Source organism: Aythya fuligula, chromosome 14 (genome assembly GCF_009819795.1).
Source record: "Aythya fuligula isolate bAytFul2 chromosome 14, bAytFul2.pri, whole genome shotgun sequence".
Classification (NCBI taxonomy): Eukaryota; Metazoa; Chordata; class Aves; order Anseriformes; family Anatidae; genus Aythya; species Aythya fuligula.
In genome coordinates, this window is record NC_045572.1 from 11,551,948 (window position 1) to 11,565,827 (window position 13,880).

General features: G+C 37.9%; 1 protein-coding gene across 8 annotated transcripts in view; it reads left to right on the forward strand.

Moving 5' to 3' along the window:
* The window catches only part of EBF1 (EBF transcription factor 1), a 270,411-nt gene that overhangs the window by 172,212 nt on the left and 84,319 nt on the right, over positions 1 to 13,880 (forward strand). For 4 of the 8 annotated variants that reach the window (XM_032196852.1, XM_032196857.1, XM_032196853.1 and 1 more), the window contains exon 8: positions 5,316 to 5,457. In XM_032196852.1, the coding sequence (XP_032052743.1) occupies positions 5,316 to 5,457 (142 nt within the window). The remainder of the gene's footprint in view (positions 1 to 5,315; positions 5,458 to 13,880) is intronic. The other 4 variants (XM_032196854.1, XM_032196859.1, XM_032196856.1 and 1 more) reach the window with 1 other exon arrangement.

The following is a 13,880-nucleotide window of genomic DNA, read 5'->3' on the forward strand; positions in this document are numbered from 1 at the left end:
TTTCTCTGTACGTCTGAGATGCCCAGGCATGTGACAACTCAGTGCTGTATATCAGCAGGGTCAAGTGCCAGCAGAAGTGTGTTATGGAGCAGTGCTTGCCCTGGCTGTGTTAGCTGTGTCTCTAGCAGCAGAGAGAGATAGAGAGAAAAAGTAAAGTACTGTCTATGCAAGGACCCAAGACTTGAGTTGAGTATTCAGCTATGCTACAGACTCCTCATTTGTTCTCAAGAAAATTACTTCATCTCTGTATTTCGTCAGTCCTATTACACAAAACATTTGGCAGTGCCACTTATTTTCTCCTTGCTCCAACCTTACCTTTTTATTCCAAAAACCCCATGGAGCAGATGCTCAGTCTGTTTGTGCATTCTTTGTCACAAGTCATCAGTCTTGGTGGGATGGGCTGTAGAGCCCCAGGCAGCAGTAATAGTAATAAGTAGGCTGTATCATGGATAAATTCTGGCCAGATTTTGTTTTTCAGCACTCACACAACCTAAACAGTTTTGTGTATTACTGTAATTAATGAAACCCAGGTGCCCCAGCTATCTTGTTCTTGTTTTAGCACAACTGCTTGCAAACTGACACGTCAAGTTTTAATTTAGAGGAAACTTTTCAGACTGAGTCACTGTATAAAACCCCAAACATTTGTTTATTATGAAAACCTTGAAAGTCACTTGGAAATTGCCACACTGTTTGATGCTGTTAGCACAAGCTCTTCCCCAACCCAGGCTGCTAGTTTGCCTCCATGGGATGCTGCCACTCATGTTTGAATTGAAGCCACTTGTGTCTTATTGCAAATTTGCATAAGAGAAAGAGATGATGCTTCATGAATCCCTGATAATGGAATTTGGACATGCAAGGCTTCATCCCCAGAGAAGGTAAAGGCCAAAAAAAAAAAAAAAAAAAGTCTGGAAAATAGCAGTGAGAGTTGTGGCCCAATTCAACAAGATAATTAAGCACCTGGCCTGGCCTTGTGCATGCAAGCAAAATTACTGAATGTATTGTACTTATGTGTTTTAAGTTAGACACGTTTTCAAGTGTCTTATTAAATTGAAAGAAATTTTTAGTTACTAGTATAAAGAAGTCAAGACATTTTAGGAAGAGGTCACCAAGTGGTGGTAAAAATAAAGACGTTGCTCAAGCCATTTTTACATAGCTTTCAGAAGAGCAGCAAATGCAGGAGTTACAGTTTTAACACTAATGACACAGTTTAAAGCTGGAAATCATCTTAATCCGATTTTCTCTGCCTTTGCTGCTGGATGTTGGGGACATCACAAAAATATCAGAACCCTCACTATACACTGGAGAAAATTGAAAGCACAAGGAACATGCTATGTCTTAATCAGTTAGCAAAGCTTAATGGGCTGTGGTTAAAAATGAGGAGTCATGCAATGCTTAATTTTGATATATTAGGTGAGGTACTATAACAAATAAACAGGCTGAGTGCTAAACGTGGATAAATAGCTTGATCTACAGGCTCCTGGTCTCAGAATATTTTTTTTTTTTTAACTAAGCTCCAAAGCATTCACAACTGAACTATTTAATGGCAGGCAGAATAATTCATAGAGTTGTGATACGTTAATGCAGTTGATAGTGCCAACTTCATTGAACAAAGTTATAAACCAATGTGTTTCTTTCATACCCCTGTCTCCTCCGATGTTGATACAGGATTTAAATTCAAAATCTATGAAGGGCTGAAGCTAAAGCTCAAAATCGTTTTCCGTGTTTGCCTGTCCCAAATTAAAACTGTGTTTTGTTGACAAAATTTGGAAAGGTTTGAGATTTGGCAGGCCTGCTTGTCCCTGTGCTTACATTAATGTGTCAGCACCTCATTAATCATTTATTAAACTGTAGTGTGCCTTTCCCTCTTGCTATGGTCTGTGTTTTAGGATGCCTCAGTGCCCATTCCACATCTACTTTGGCTCTCCCCTCCCCCTAATTTTATGATTTCTCCACAAATTAGTTTTAGCATGTGCTTTGACTTGAACATATCCGAATCATTTCAAAATCAAAATGAGGAGAGTGTAGTATTTTTTTAGATTAAAAAATATGAGCAGAACTTGTAAGTATGTAAGTGCTCTGCAGCAATCCAAGTATGTAACTGTGGCACACAATATTCAAGGTGTATTTTTTTCTCTGTTAATAATTAAGGGTATTAATATTTCGTTAGGGCAGTATATCTTCAGTATTATTGAATTAATGAGATTTTGTGTTTAAAGCAGTAAGCAGTTTTTGCTGTTTCTTACAAGTGCAGTATGAATAATCATTTTTTTTTTTTCAGACAGACACATAAGAGTAACCACTTTTTTTTTTTTTTTTTTTTTTTTTTTTTTTTTTTTTTTTTTTTTTTTTTTTTTTTTTTTTGCGTTTCCTGACACTGGAAACAGTTTCTCGTTTCTCTTGGGGATTCCTTTTATAGTTTCTTCTGCTAACGACACTGAAGAACCACACCAATGTGGTCTCTTTGTAGTAAATCAAACTCAGGAGGCAGGTAGGAAGACACTGTTAAGTAATTCAAAATCTGTCACATCAAGAATTTTGGATACCTGAGGGGGAAAAATCAAATACAGCTTTACTCCCATAAAAGTGACCTCACTAGGATTGTTTCCATGAGTTCTTCCCTAGAAATGTGCAGGGATAGAGACAGCTACTTACATACATGTCTTTCACAAGTCTGAGACCTGTCTTGCTATTATTACTCTTGAATTGTTAGTTTTTGGAATGCCTTTTCTAGACATGTTCAAAAGTTTGGGTTCCATCACATGATTGATCAGCTTCAGTGGGCAATATGTATGTACCTCTATGTGTTTTGGGTTGGGGGAAATATTTGACATTGTAGTTTTTATTAATTGCAATAGTATTAATTTTCTTTGCAGACCCATAGAATAAGATAAGGGGGAGGTATAAATCATGGAGCTATGACAGGCAATGTCAGCTAAGGATTTGGCTCAAAATCCCAGTTGCAAAGAATTTACAATGGATGCAAGTGCACAAATAAGATTGCAAACCCTGAGCCACTTACTATAAGATCATATTTTATTGAAAATATCATAAACTTTATTCTATCCCTCAGGAATGCAAAGGATAAATTACTTTTGAAATCCCTTTTGGAATTTTATATATAGGGCTTTTTTTCTCTCTCTCTCTCTCTCTTTTTTTTTTTTTTTTCCTAGTTTGATTTCAGAAGAACTTACCTACAGTACTTGGTGCTTTCTTTTTCCCAAATTTCCATCTGTAAGAGGTCTTGAATCATTTATTCTGTATTTTAATATCTTTCACTTATAACACACGCAAAAATCTATTGCTTGGAATGCCATTCTGAGGGACCATTTTAAGATCCTTTAGATGTAAACTATTCTCTTTTGTATTCCTCTTTTAAGAGACAAAACTTTGGGATTAGTTATAGGCATCTGAGCAGCTTCACTTACTTTATATTTTTAAGCATTTTATAGGTGGTCAGAAGTAGGTGGAAAATATTTTGTTTAAATTTTTAAATCCTATTCAAGTGATGAAATTGAAATGTTGTAAGCGATCCTTTAAGTGTCCCCATTTGACCAACTTTGAGAGGCAGCAGCTTCCTGAGAGAGTTGAAGCAATGTTTGCCAATCCTTGTAAAGCATTTCATCTCTTCAGAGGCTAAAGCCTCTCAAAACCAAGAACAATTAAAGCAAGAGCCTTTCAGAGCGACTGGGGAATTCAGCAAAATAAATCAGAAATCCTCTGCCATGGCTCTGGAGGCTTGCCTCATTATAAGAGCAGATCTATTAGCCTCCTTGCCATTGTCTTTCATTTCTCAAGTGAGGTGATTCTAATTAAATTAATCTGCATGTCAATCTATCGGTGATCAATCAAAAGGGCTGAGGTCCCCCTTTGCGGCAGTGTGCTTGCGGCTGACAGGGGCTGATAATGGAGGAAGAAATAAACTGTCGAGCAAAGTTAATTAGTCAACATAATAGGTGGATTAAACAGGAGCTGCTGATTGCTGTTTCACATGTCGAAGCATGAGGTGGGAGCTGAAACTGCAATTAACAGACAATTATTATATTTGGTTGTAAGAGGTCGCATGAATAAACATATCTCTGTGGGTTTCAGTTTTTAATCCCTTTCCCTGTTTAATGTAAGGAGAAGTGTAGGTCATTTCTTCTGATTGTTTTAGTGGAAGTTCTCGAAGGCAGCGTGTGCTCCTGGCAAACCAGCAGCCGGCTGAAGGCCAAACCCTTGGCTGGGGTAAAACCCGGATAATGATGTACTTTCTTGGGAAAAGGCAGTAGGAGGGGGCAGCTGAACGAAAACCATGACATTGCACGGTTGGAGTGGTGTGGAAGGAGACCTGGGTTAGGAGGAAACTTGGGGTGATGATTTTGTGGCTCTGTTGGGAACTCGTCCTGCTCACCCCCTGCCGTTTCCTCCACTACAGATGGTGCCCTCAGCCTGAACAGGGATTTCCTCTTGGATAGTGTCTGCTGAGCCTCAAGGTTCAGAGGTCCCTCTGGATCCCTGCGAGCACTTGGGGCACCTAACTCCCAACACTTACCCGTTTGCTCCCCTCAGACTGGCTCCTTTCCCATCCTGGGTTGACCCCAGGTTGAAGAAGAATCAGGCCCTGTCTCCAGGGCAGGGCTCCACCACCTCACCTCGAACCAAGTCACAGGTGTTGACGTTGAGATAAACTAGGAAATACAAATAATGCTAACGCTGGTTGAATAGATTTATGTTTCCCAGATAAAATACCCACTGTCAAGTGTGCGTGCATATATGAACACATTTATGAGTACCCTCTGAGATAGAGCTCAGGAAAAACAACCTGTAGTGACTGTACAGAGTAGGGAGAAGTGTAGATGGGGGGCAGGAGGGAGGAGGAATGCAACAACTGTAATTGCAACTTCACAAACTACACTTTTGTTTTCTTTTATTCTGAATTGATTCTCATTTGCAATGTCAACAGCTCTATCTACTTCAGCATGGAAACTGAAGGATAATTTAGGGTGAAACACAGCTGCCCTTGTACATATGGGAAAAATACTTAATAAAGATCCTCTTGTTAAAATGATGGTTAACAGTGTGCCGTCTGCCATGCAGCTACAAACTCTGCAATTTGACTTAAAACTGCATCAAAAGCTTTCGATGCCAAAGACCCACTCATCAATAGCGTCTCTTGTTAGATTTGTACAGCATAAGCACCAGTTATTATGTGAAATAGCTATGCAATTTTCTACAGCTCCCAGCTGTTATTTATTTAACTGAGTTTATTACACTCTGTGCTTAAAAAACATACATATGTATCCGAATGTTCCTCCATTTTGCTCTTGTGCTTGCAGGTTGTGGTGTCTACAACAGTCAATGTTGATGGCCATGTGTTGGCAGTGTCGGACAATATGTTTGTGCACAACAATTCTAAACACGGGCGGAGAGCTCGAAGACTTGATCCCTCGGAAGGTACGCCTTCTTATCTGGAACATGGTAGGCATATCATTTTCATTGGTTGGCATTGCTATTTTAAATGTGGATTTATTTGGTTTCTGTCTTTGACTACTGGTTTCAAGTTGTTGTGTAACAATCATTCCCTTTGGGACTGGCCTCCAAGTGGAATTCTTCAACTAGGTCAGCACTAACTGTAGTTAAATGACAAACTAGTAGACAAATATGGGTGCAGAATCTATTCTGTGTGTTTGTGAAGTACGGTGATTTTATTTATTTATTTATTTATTTAATTTATTTATTTTAATTTATTTTTTTTATTTATTTTATTTATTTATTTATTTTTTTATTTATGGTTGTGTCTGTTTGGAACCCAAAACTGACCTTTTCCAAAATGCCTTGATTTTTGACTGTGCATCTAAAGGATGTTGCATATTTTCTGAAGTGCTCAGCACCTGAATTTGGGATTGGATTACTACTATCTACAGATTGCAGGGCTCTCTAGGAGATCCAGCTGTTTCTTTGAATTGTTATAATGAAAGCAGAGCCCTTTTGGAAATCCATCTGCTTACTCAAGCCATGGACGAATGTTCTCTTCTGGCTCCAGCTGTGCCAGCTGAGGAAGTTGCTGTTCCTCGCATGCCACAGCTGCTGGCCTCTCCTCCCTGCTGGAGGCTAATCTCTACATGCCAGCCAAGATAGTCTGATCACTCCTTAATCTCCTTCAATCTAAAGTAGTCCATTTGAGTTTAACAGTTTCAGCAATAACTCTTTGCCAGTCTGGCTTATTTTGCTGAAATGTTTGAAGGAGAAATGGTGCAAGGCAATTTGGCTGGCTTGTTTGAAAGCACAGTGAGCAGCAGTAAGGGTGGAATGGGGGCTGTGACTGGGAGTAGCCTTGAGGATAGTAAACTTTTCCAGAAAATCAACTGGTCCTGGAAGAGAATATCTGCTGGTGAATGTAGGTGCTTAAAATGGGAGTTGTTGAGTACAAATGCACTCTGAAAAATCTGGATTTGATTAACATTTTGTTTTGCTCTTTCTCCTCTTTGACTACTACTGGAAATAAAACAAAACAACAAAATAACAAACACCAAAAACAGAGGGCATTTTACTCCCTTTTCCCTGTTCCAGCTTGGTAGAAAAGCTCTTTGTCTTCAAAGCTGTTTGTAATCCTAATTCAATAGGTGCTTGCTCCCTCTAAGAGATGTGTACCCTCAGACTCTATTGAAGTTGTTGAGTGTAGAAGGCTCTAGTCCTTTATGCTGGTTTGTTTCACAAATATTTGCCAAGGATCTGATGAATAATTAAATAGATTTTACCAAAGAGTTTGAAGAAACCAGATAAAATTTTCTCCAGGAAAGTGAATGCCACTCAGAAATAACGTTCAGTAGATATGTTAAAAGAAATTATTAATAGTGAGAAATGGGCAAATGTATGAATTTCTACTACTCAGTGGATTCCTGTAGAAATAGCTTTCTATTCTGTTCCTGCTTTCAAGCATCAGTCCTTCAAGCACTTATGCATATATTTAAGATTATGTGCACATATGGTCCTGTTGGGATCAATGAGGCTTCTTGTGTCAGTAAAGTTGAGGGTATTGATAAGTGTTTGCAGAATCAGGTCTGTAGTTCACACTTACTAACCTAAAATTCTTAGCTCAGCAGCGTTTCTCATTATATAAACATAACTTACATCTGTATTTATTTAGCTCTAACTTTTTATGTAGGCTATGAGCCATTTTCAGCTATAATTCATGTTATAGAATTTTTTTCATCCTGCCAACAACCTAATTTAATAAACAAACCACTGTCATATTTTTTTTTTGCTGAATTTTTGTAAGGAATGTACAAACTCTGTCTTTATTAATTACCAGGAGGCAGAACATTACAAAAGGAAACTTCACTCTGTGCAACTTTGTAATCTTTCCATTAAGTCTAGTCTTTCAAAACCCTCTAATGTTTAGCTTATATTCCTGCTAGTGTAGGATTTTTTTTTTTCCCCATTGCACTCTTCTCAGCGCATGCTTTTGGTCAAGGCAATACTTATTTTCTCATATTTATAAACATTCCTATTTGTGTGCATGGTGTAATAGCATCCCATTTTACCACTCCTATTACCTGAAAGATTCTGCCAGCAAAAAGAAGCAAAAAAAGATAATACTATGCTTACGTATTTATACAAACTCTGGTTACTGTGCTACCATTAAAAGCTGACATCTGCAAACTATCTCCATGTGTACATTTGGTGGGAAAGGTGATTTTTCTGATCTACTTTCTCAGACACCTCTTAAGCAACCTCATAAAGCCACCACTAATAAATTCTTACTTTTGAATGTAACCTCCGTACTACAAAATTACACTTTTCCCAAAGGCTTGGTGGAGTCTTTCTTTTTAAGCTAAATCTTCTAATCCATCTCTCCAGGAATTCTGTGCATATTTGTGTCCCAGGAGATGGCAAAATAAATAATAATAATGAAAAAAAATCCAGTAACTGTTTTAAATGTCAGTATCGAATGTCTAAAACACTTAACTGAATGAAAAAAGTGGGCAAAGTCTCAACTGGGCTTAATGCTGTTGAATTCTGGGCAACCACCAAGAACTTCAGACCTGTTGGAACATATGAGAGTTTCCTTCACTGAAATTAATTTTCAGTTTTACTTTGAGTCTCAAAGTATATTATTATCCTCCTGGTTTTGCAATTTTTATCTTTAATATCTTCATGTGTAAGTAGAAAAGACTGCTTGCTTGTCTTTCCTCTTTCCAGCTTTCCTTGTTCCTTCAGGGGGGAGGACAGATTGACCTAAACAATATTTATAAATGGTGAATCAGAAACTAACAGAGACGTGGCTTGTTTGTCTCTGGTTTACGGCTCTGCTGAGCAACTTCTGGTCACAGGTTTTGAAATGCTGGAGTCTAGCTATTAAATGCCCTTGACCAGATGTATTTCTGTGCACTTTTCTAGATACTTGACTCTTTAAATTAATTATTTTATCACAATAGTGATGAATACCTGACTGTGAGAGGACTGAGACTGGGAAAGAGGAGAGAGGATGTATGATGAAGGTGTGCTGGTTGCCTAGTTTCATTAGATCATATCCAGTTTATTTTTCCTTCCAAAGCTGTGTTGGGACATGCTGCTCTTTAACATGGAGCTGCAGCTTAAGCGACACCTAAAAAAACCTTTGAATGCCAAAAAGCTAGAAAGGAAGCTTTACCTCCTGAGCCACTCAGGAGTCTAGTGTCTCCACATCTGGGTTTTTACCATCTCATTAGTAGGTAGCCTGGATTATTTTTGGGACATGCAACACATCTCTATTTATATCTTGCTTGTCAGGCAGTAAAATGAAAGTTCCTTTTTGTAGCTCATATCTCTGAATATAACTAGGAACCTAGATCATGGTTTCATTTCCACACACTGTCCTCCTTGAAACCAGCGGGTTAAGCAGCTCATATTTCAAATAAATATATCTATCTTTCAAGAGTAATAGCTGGCAAAGGCAAATTATTTCATGCATCTCTGTGTGGTATAAATAGGGTAAGCCACAGCAATCTGTGGTTTTCAGTAATTATCACTTTTTCATTCACAAATAGTTGGATCCTCACTTGTTTTATATTTATGGTAAACCAGAAGGCTGGTGTGGTTGACCTTTCTAAATTGTACACATGTATTAAGATATATAGTGAAGAGCCAATAGGCCCCAACCAGCAGAATATGTTTCAGCTTGTAGTTCGTCCCAGGGTGTCAATTTTAAAAGCAAAATCTTTCCAATGCAATTTAAGTGATAGCTTATGGAAGGGGGAGTTCTGACAGGGTTTGCAACAACCCTTTTCAAGTTTACCAGCATGAAGTCCACTACTGCAGATGTCTGCAAAGTTTTCAGTTATTACTGCAAAATAAAAAAAAATAAAAAAATCTTTTTCTCCCAAATCTCTGAATGGTTCTAAAAAAATGTAAAGCCAATTGCAGCATCAGTTTCTCTATTATTTTTCCTCACTGGCAGAATGCAATGCCCTCGAAAAATGATAGTCCCTGAGACCCTGTCAGTTTGCATGCTCTAACACTTTATTATCTAATGATCTAATATGCAACAAGGCAAAGAAGGGGGTGCTTATCACCCTGACAGGATGCCTAAGAAAAGTGACTAAATTACTTTATGTACCATTAGTGCTAGCTGCCACGGTGAACTCACTGTGAGCATTTATGCAAATATTCCTGAATACATTCAAGTGGCCTTGTCAGGAAGACGACTGACAAGCAGCTTAAATGCTTGTATTTTTTTTTTTTTTTTTTTTTTTTTTAAAGGGACAGTTTTATTTCTTTTTTCCTCCTCCTCATCTGTAGGAGAGCACCAAAGAACTAGGCGGTGCTGAGGTTTGGTGGTGATTTGGTTCTGAGTCAGCTCAACAGCAGCAAAAGAGAAAAGATTCAGGGTAGAAAGAGACAAATTATGAGACGTGGCATCAGAATTTGAAGATGGAAGCAAAGACAATCATGATTTCTAAAACAGTGTCCAGACATTGTTTTAATATGAAATATATAGCGATCTTTATATGTATATGTAGAGCCATTGTTAGTGGCTGCCTTGTAGTAGAAATTATAGAAAATAGCTGGATTATATGGTCCTTATATTATGGCACCCAGAGCCATCAAGCTTTTGCTATATTGTTTTAGTTCATGGTAATAATGAATGATTCAGACTATTTGCTACCTGCAGGTGCAAAACATTCCACAGTAAATGAAAAGTAGTAGTAGCTGTGACTCAGCTGGGTACATAGGTAGATCCTCTTGTGAGCAGTGGGGCATTTAAAGAGGTTTGCTTGCCATTCCTGCCCACCCAGGCAATCTGAGATCTCATGGACACCACAGTGTGCATGTGCACAGATATGCCACTAAACCTTTAGAATGAGAGAACAACAACAACAAAATAATAATAATAAAAAATGCTAGGCTGTGCCTTAGTAGACTATTTTTTCTATTTTGGTTAATAAGAGGGAAAGCTTTTTCCTTATCTTATAAAGTATTTTGATTCAACCCGGAATGCCTGGGTGTTGCACGTGACTGTGCTTGTTGAAGAAATTGTTAATATTAGAATATTGTCTGAAGGCAAAAATATTAATAAGCCAAGAAATAAGGTTAATCTCCAAAATTTATTACATTTTATCCCTCAGATGATATAGGTCCAGCAAAGTCAGGGACTACTACATTCACAAACTGACCCATTTTAAACAAAAAAAACTTTCATGTTTGTCTCATTGCATCTATGGGTGGAAGCACCTGTTATATCTTAGTGCCTCACTTAGGAATGTTTTCATGATTATGTGAAAAATATAAACACGCAGGCTTTTTCTGCACCATATCATTCCATATAGAGGAATGCAGTTGGCTTGATTTATTATTTAGAAGGAAAATATTGAAAAAAAATATTAGGCTCCTACCACTCTACTTGAGGGGATCTTGTATGTTATTCTGAGTTACGTCTGCTTTCTAATTTATTTTCTATGAGGGAAGAGTACCTAGGGTTGTTGGACATCTCTATGCATACACAAGGGAAAAAATGTGACTTTCAGAACATTGCACAACATGGATAGTAATAACAGTAAGTGAGCCTTGATATACTGAAGGATTGCAAAACTTCAAGCTGGAAATCATTTTCTTTACTTTTGCCAACTTGTCTTTCTCATATCAGTTCCTTCATAAATGCAGTGACTCATAAATTCAGGCTTTTTTTTTTTACATAATGGCTTGCTATGTGTTCTTGGAGCTTGACCTCACTAAGTGTATAATATTAACCTCTTCACTGCCCTGTGGTCTTACTGTATGTTTCTAATATAAGCGAACATACCAGGGGTGGATTAGTCCAGTATGTGTACTCAGATGGAGCTGGAGTCCCTCTGAAGAGACAAAACGTCCAGAAAGTTAAGGTGCTACACGTTAGAAAATCTCTAAGTAAATAAAGACTCCAATATGACCTCAGCAATATTTTACCTCCAGAGACTGTTGAAACAAATGCCAAAACTGTGGCAGATTCTCTGTAGTTTGCCAATATTAAACCAGGACCTGGTCTCTGCCTAAATGGTATACATCAGGTCAGGGAAAGGTTACGGGCTTGAGTAATTCCTCGCTCAGGAATTGCTGGGTGAGGTTCTCTGGCTGGTGCTCTGCAGGATGCCAGGTTGTGTGATTGTAATGGTTCCTTTAGGAGTGAAAACACTATCCATCAGGTTAGCAAAACACAGCAGAATTCTGATTCATACAACTCCAAAATGTGTTCACTAAATTACGCCCCACTGAATTGTGCTGATGATTTTTGTAACCTTCACCAGAGCTGAGTAGCTGCCTTCAGGCTCGTACCCTGCTTCTTCTTTGGCCATTACTGAGAATTTCACAAGAACTGGGTGGGTGGGAGGGTGGAGCTACCCTTCTCCCAGCCAGTCATGTCAAACAGAAAGCAGAAAATTCTGTTTCTATTTGTCTAGGTCATAAATCAGTCATTAAGGAGAGGTGCTTAAAAGTTTAGAGTATCTGGTTGCAGCAATTTTGATGCTTCAAAATTTATTTTTAGTCTGAAGCTAAATGAAAACAAGATTTAAACAATTTCCTGGGAGGCATATTTTTAATGGTAGATTTGGGAAGGAGATTCGAGAACTTAACTTCTGCCATTAGGCTGTAAGTGTTCAATGAAGTAGGAGTTCTGAGCTTGTGATAATTTTCATCATTGAGGCATTATTTCATAACATGTATGTACTAACACTGCTGCTGCCATGTCACATGAGACTTAAGAGAAACCAAGTGAAAAATTTTAATCTTTAAGAAAAAGAGTTGGTTTTATGTAATGGCCATGGAAATGTCTCCTGAAAAGTCAAGTTTGGGTACTCAAGTATCCACAGTTAGAAAGGATTGCTGCTTGACAGTCACTCATCAAGCAGGAGACACCTTAATTTTAAACAGATAAGGTGTGGCAGCTTCTACCCATGAGCAGCTGCCCTTTATGTTTTTAAAACACATGAAAAATAAAACATCCCTTCCCCCAGAATATTTAAACGATGTCACGCTGTGATATGTTGTTACCCTCTATTGTTACGAGAATGTCATGAATTCATGGAAAAATAGTACCTGGATGAAGATAGAATGCATTTTGTGAATTTCCCAGAGGAGCTTTCAGAAGTGTGCTCCCAAAATTGCAAAAGAGAAGAGAACATGGGGAAAACTGGCATTAAAATTTGATAGAGATTTGTGTAAAAATATGTTTTGTTACAGCAAAACAGACAGATAAGAGAGAAAAGTTCAGATGGAAATTTTCCAATCACCATGAGAGTTGACTCGTATTTGTAGAGCTGGCCCAACTGCTTTCTAAAGGTTTGAGGTTTTCCTCGAGACCTCAGAGGAATCGGAGTACAGTAATACATGTAGAACAACCTTAGCTGCTCTGTTTGGCAGAAACTTCACAGCTAGCAATACAGGAGAACATTCAGTAGCACTCAAATAGGCAATGAATATTCATAGATAATGAGCATTCATTACATTTCAATTTGCTTTGCTGGCCACCATGTCACTAATACAATGGCATCTAGGGGAGAAGAATGACATTAGGATTAGAGAAATGTTTGCTAGATGTTGCACCGTATGGCAGTGAAGTTTTGCCAAACGTTGTTTTTCTAATCTTCCAAAATGTGCATACCAGTAAATTACAAAACATTATGTTACTGTAATATGGTTAATACTATTTCTAAACAAATTGCTCCAGCTTAATGTTTTTGTTATATATGTATATTATGTATGTATATAATGTTTTACTATGTTGGGCAAAGTTTTTTTTTTTTTCTTTTTTTTCTTTTTTTTTTTTTTTTCCCACTTCAGTCCCCTACTGACATGGGCAAAGTACAAAGGAGAGGATTTTGTGAATTGTGATTTGTAAACAAAGGCCAGGAACTTGTGATTTTTTGGATTATTCATCTGAATATATAGTAAAAGATCATGACTATCAATGACCAGTGTTCGTAGAACTTTGCCGGTATCTGGACACTTCCAAATTTTTCACACGAGTTGTACCCCAGTATTTGAACAGGCGAAAACAATCAGTGATGTTGAGAGGATTCTGTTCCCATTATGTCCAAAGCTATCAATCAGCTGAGTGCTGACAATCTAAGGATTTAATTTTGGTGTAGCTGAAAATTTTCCACCAAATTGTCACGTGGAACATTCTGATTAGAAAACTTCACAAATAACCAACTCAGTGTTTTTGCATCTCAGGTTGCATGTCTTCTCATTGAACTCTGAGAAGACCAGTGTGAGCACTTAAGTCTCTTGCTTCCATTGCAGGGTGCCTGCTGAGAGTTTCCCCAGCAAAATGAGTATTTCACAAAGTTCCTCCACATTTAAGGAAATGAGTTAATAGCATAAACTAGGAAACTGATGCAGAAAATGGAACCCACCAGGGTGGGAAGTTTGGAATGGTTATTCTA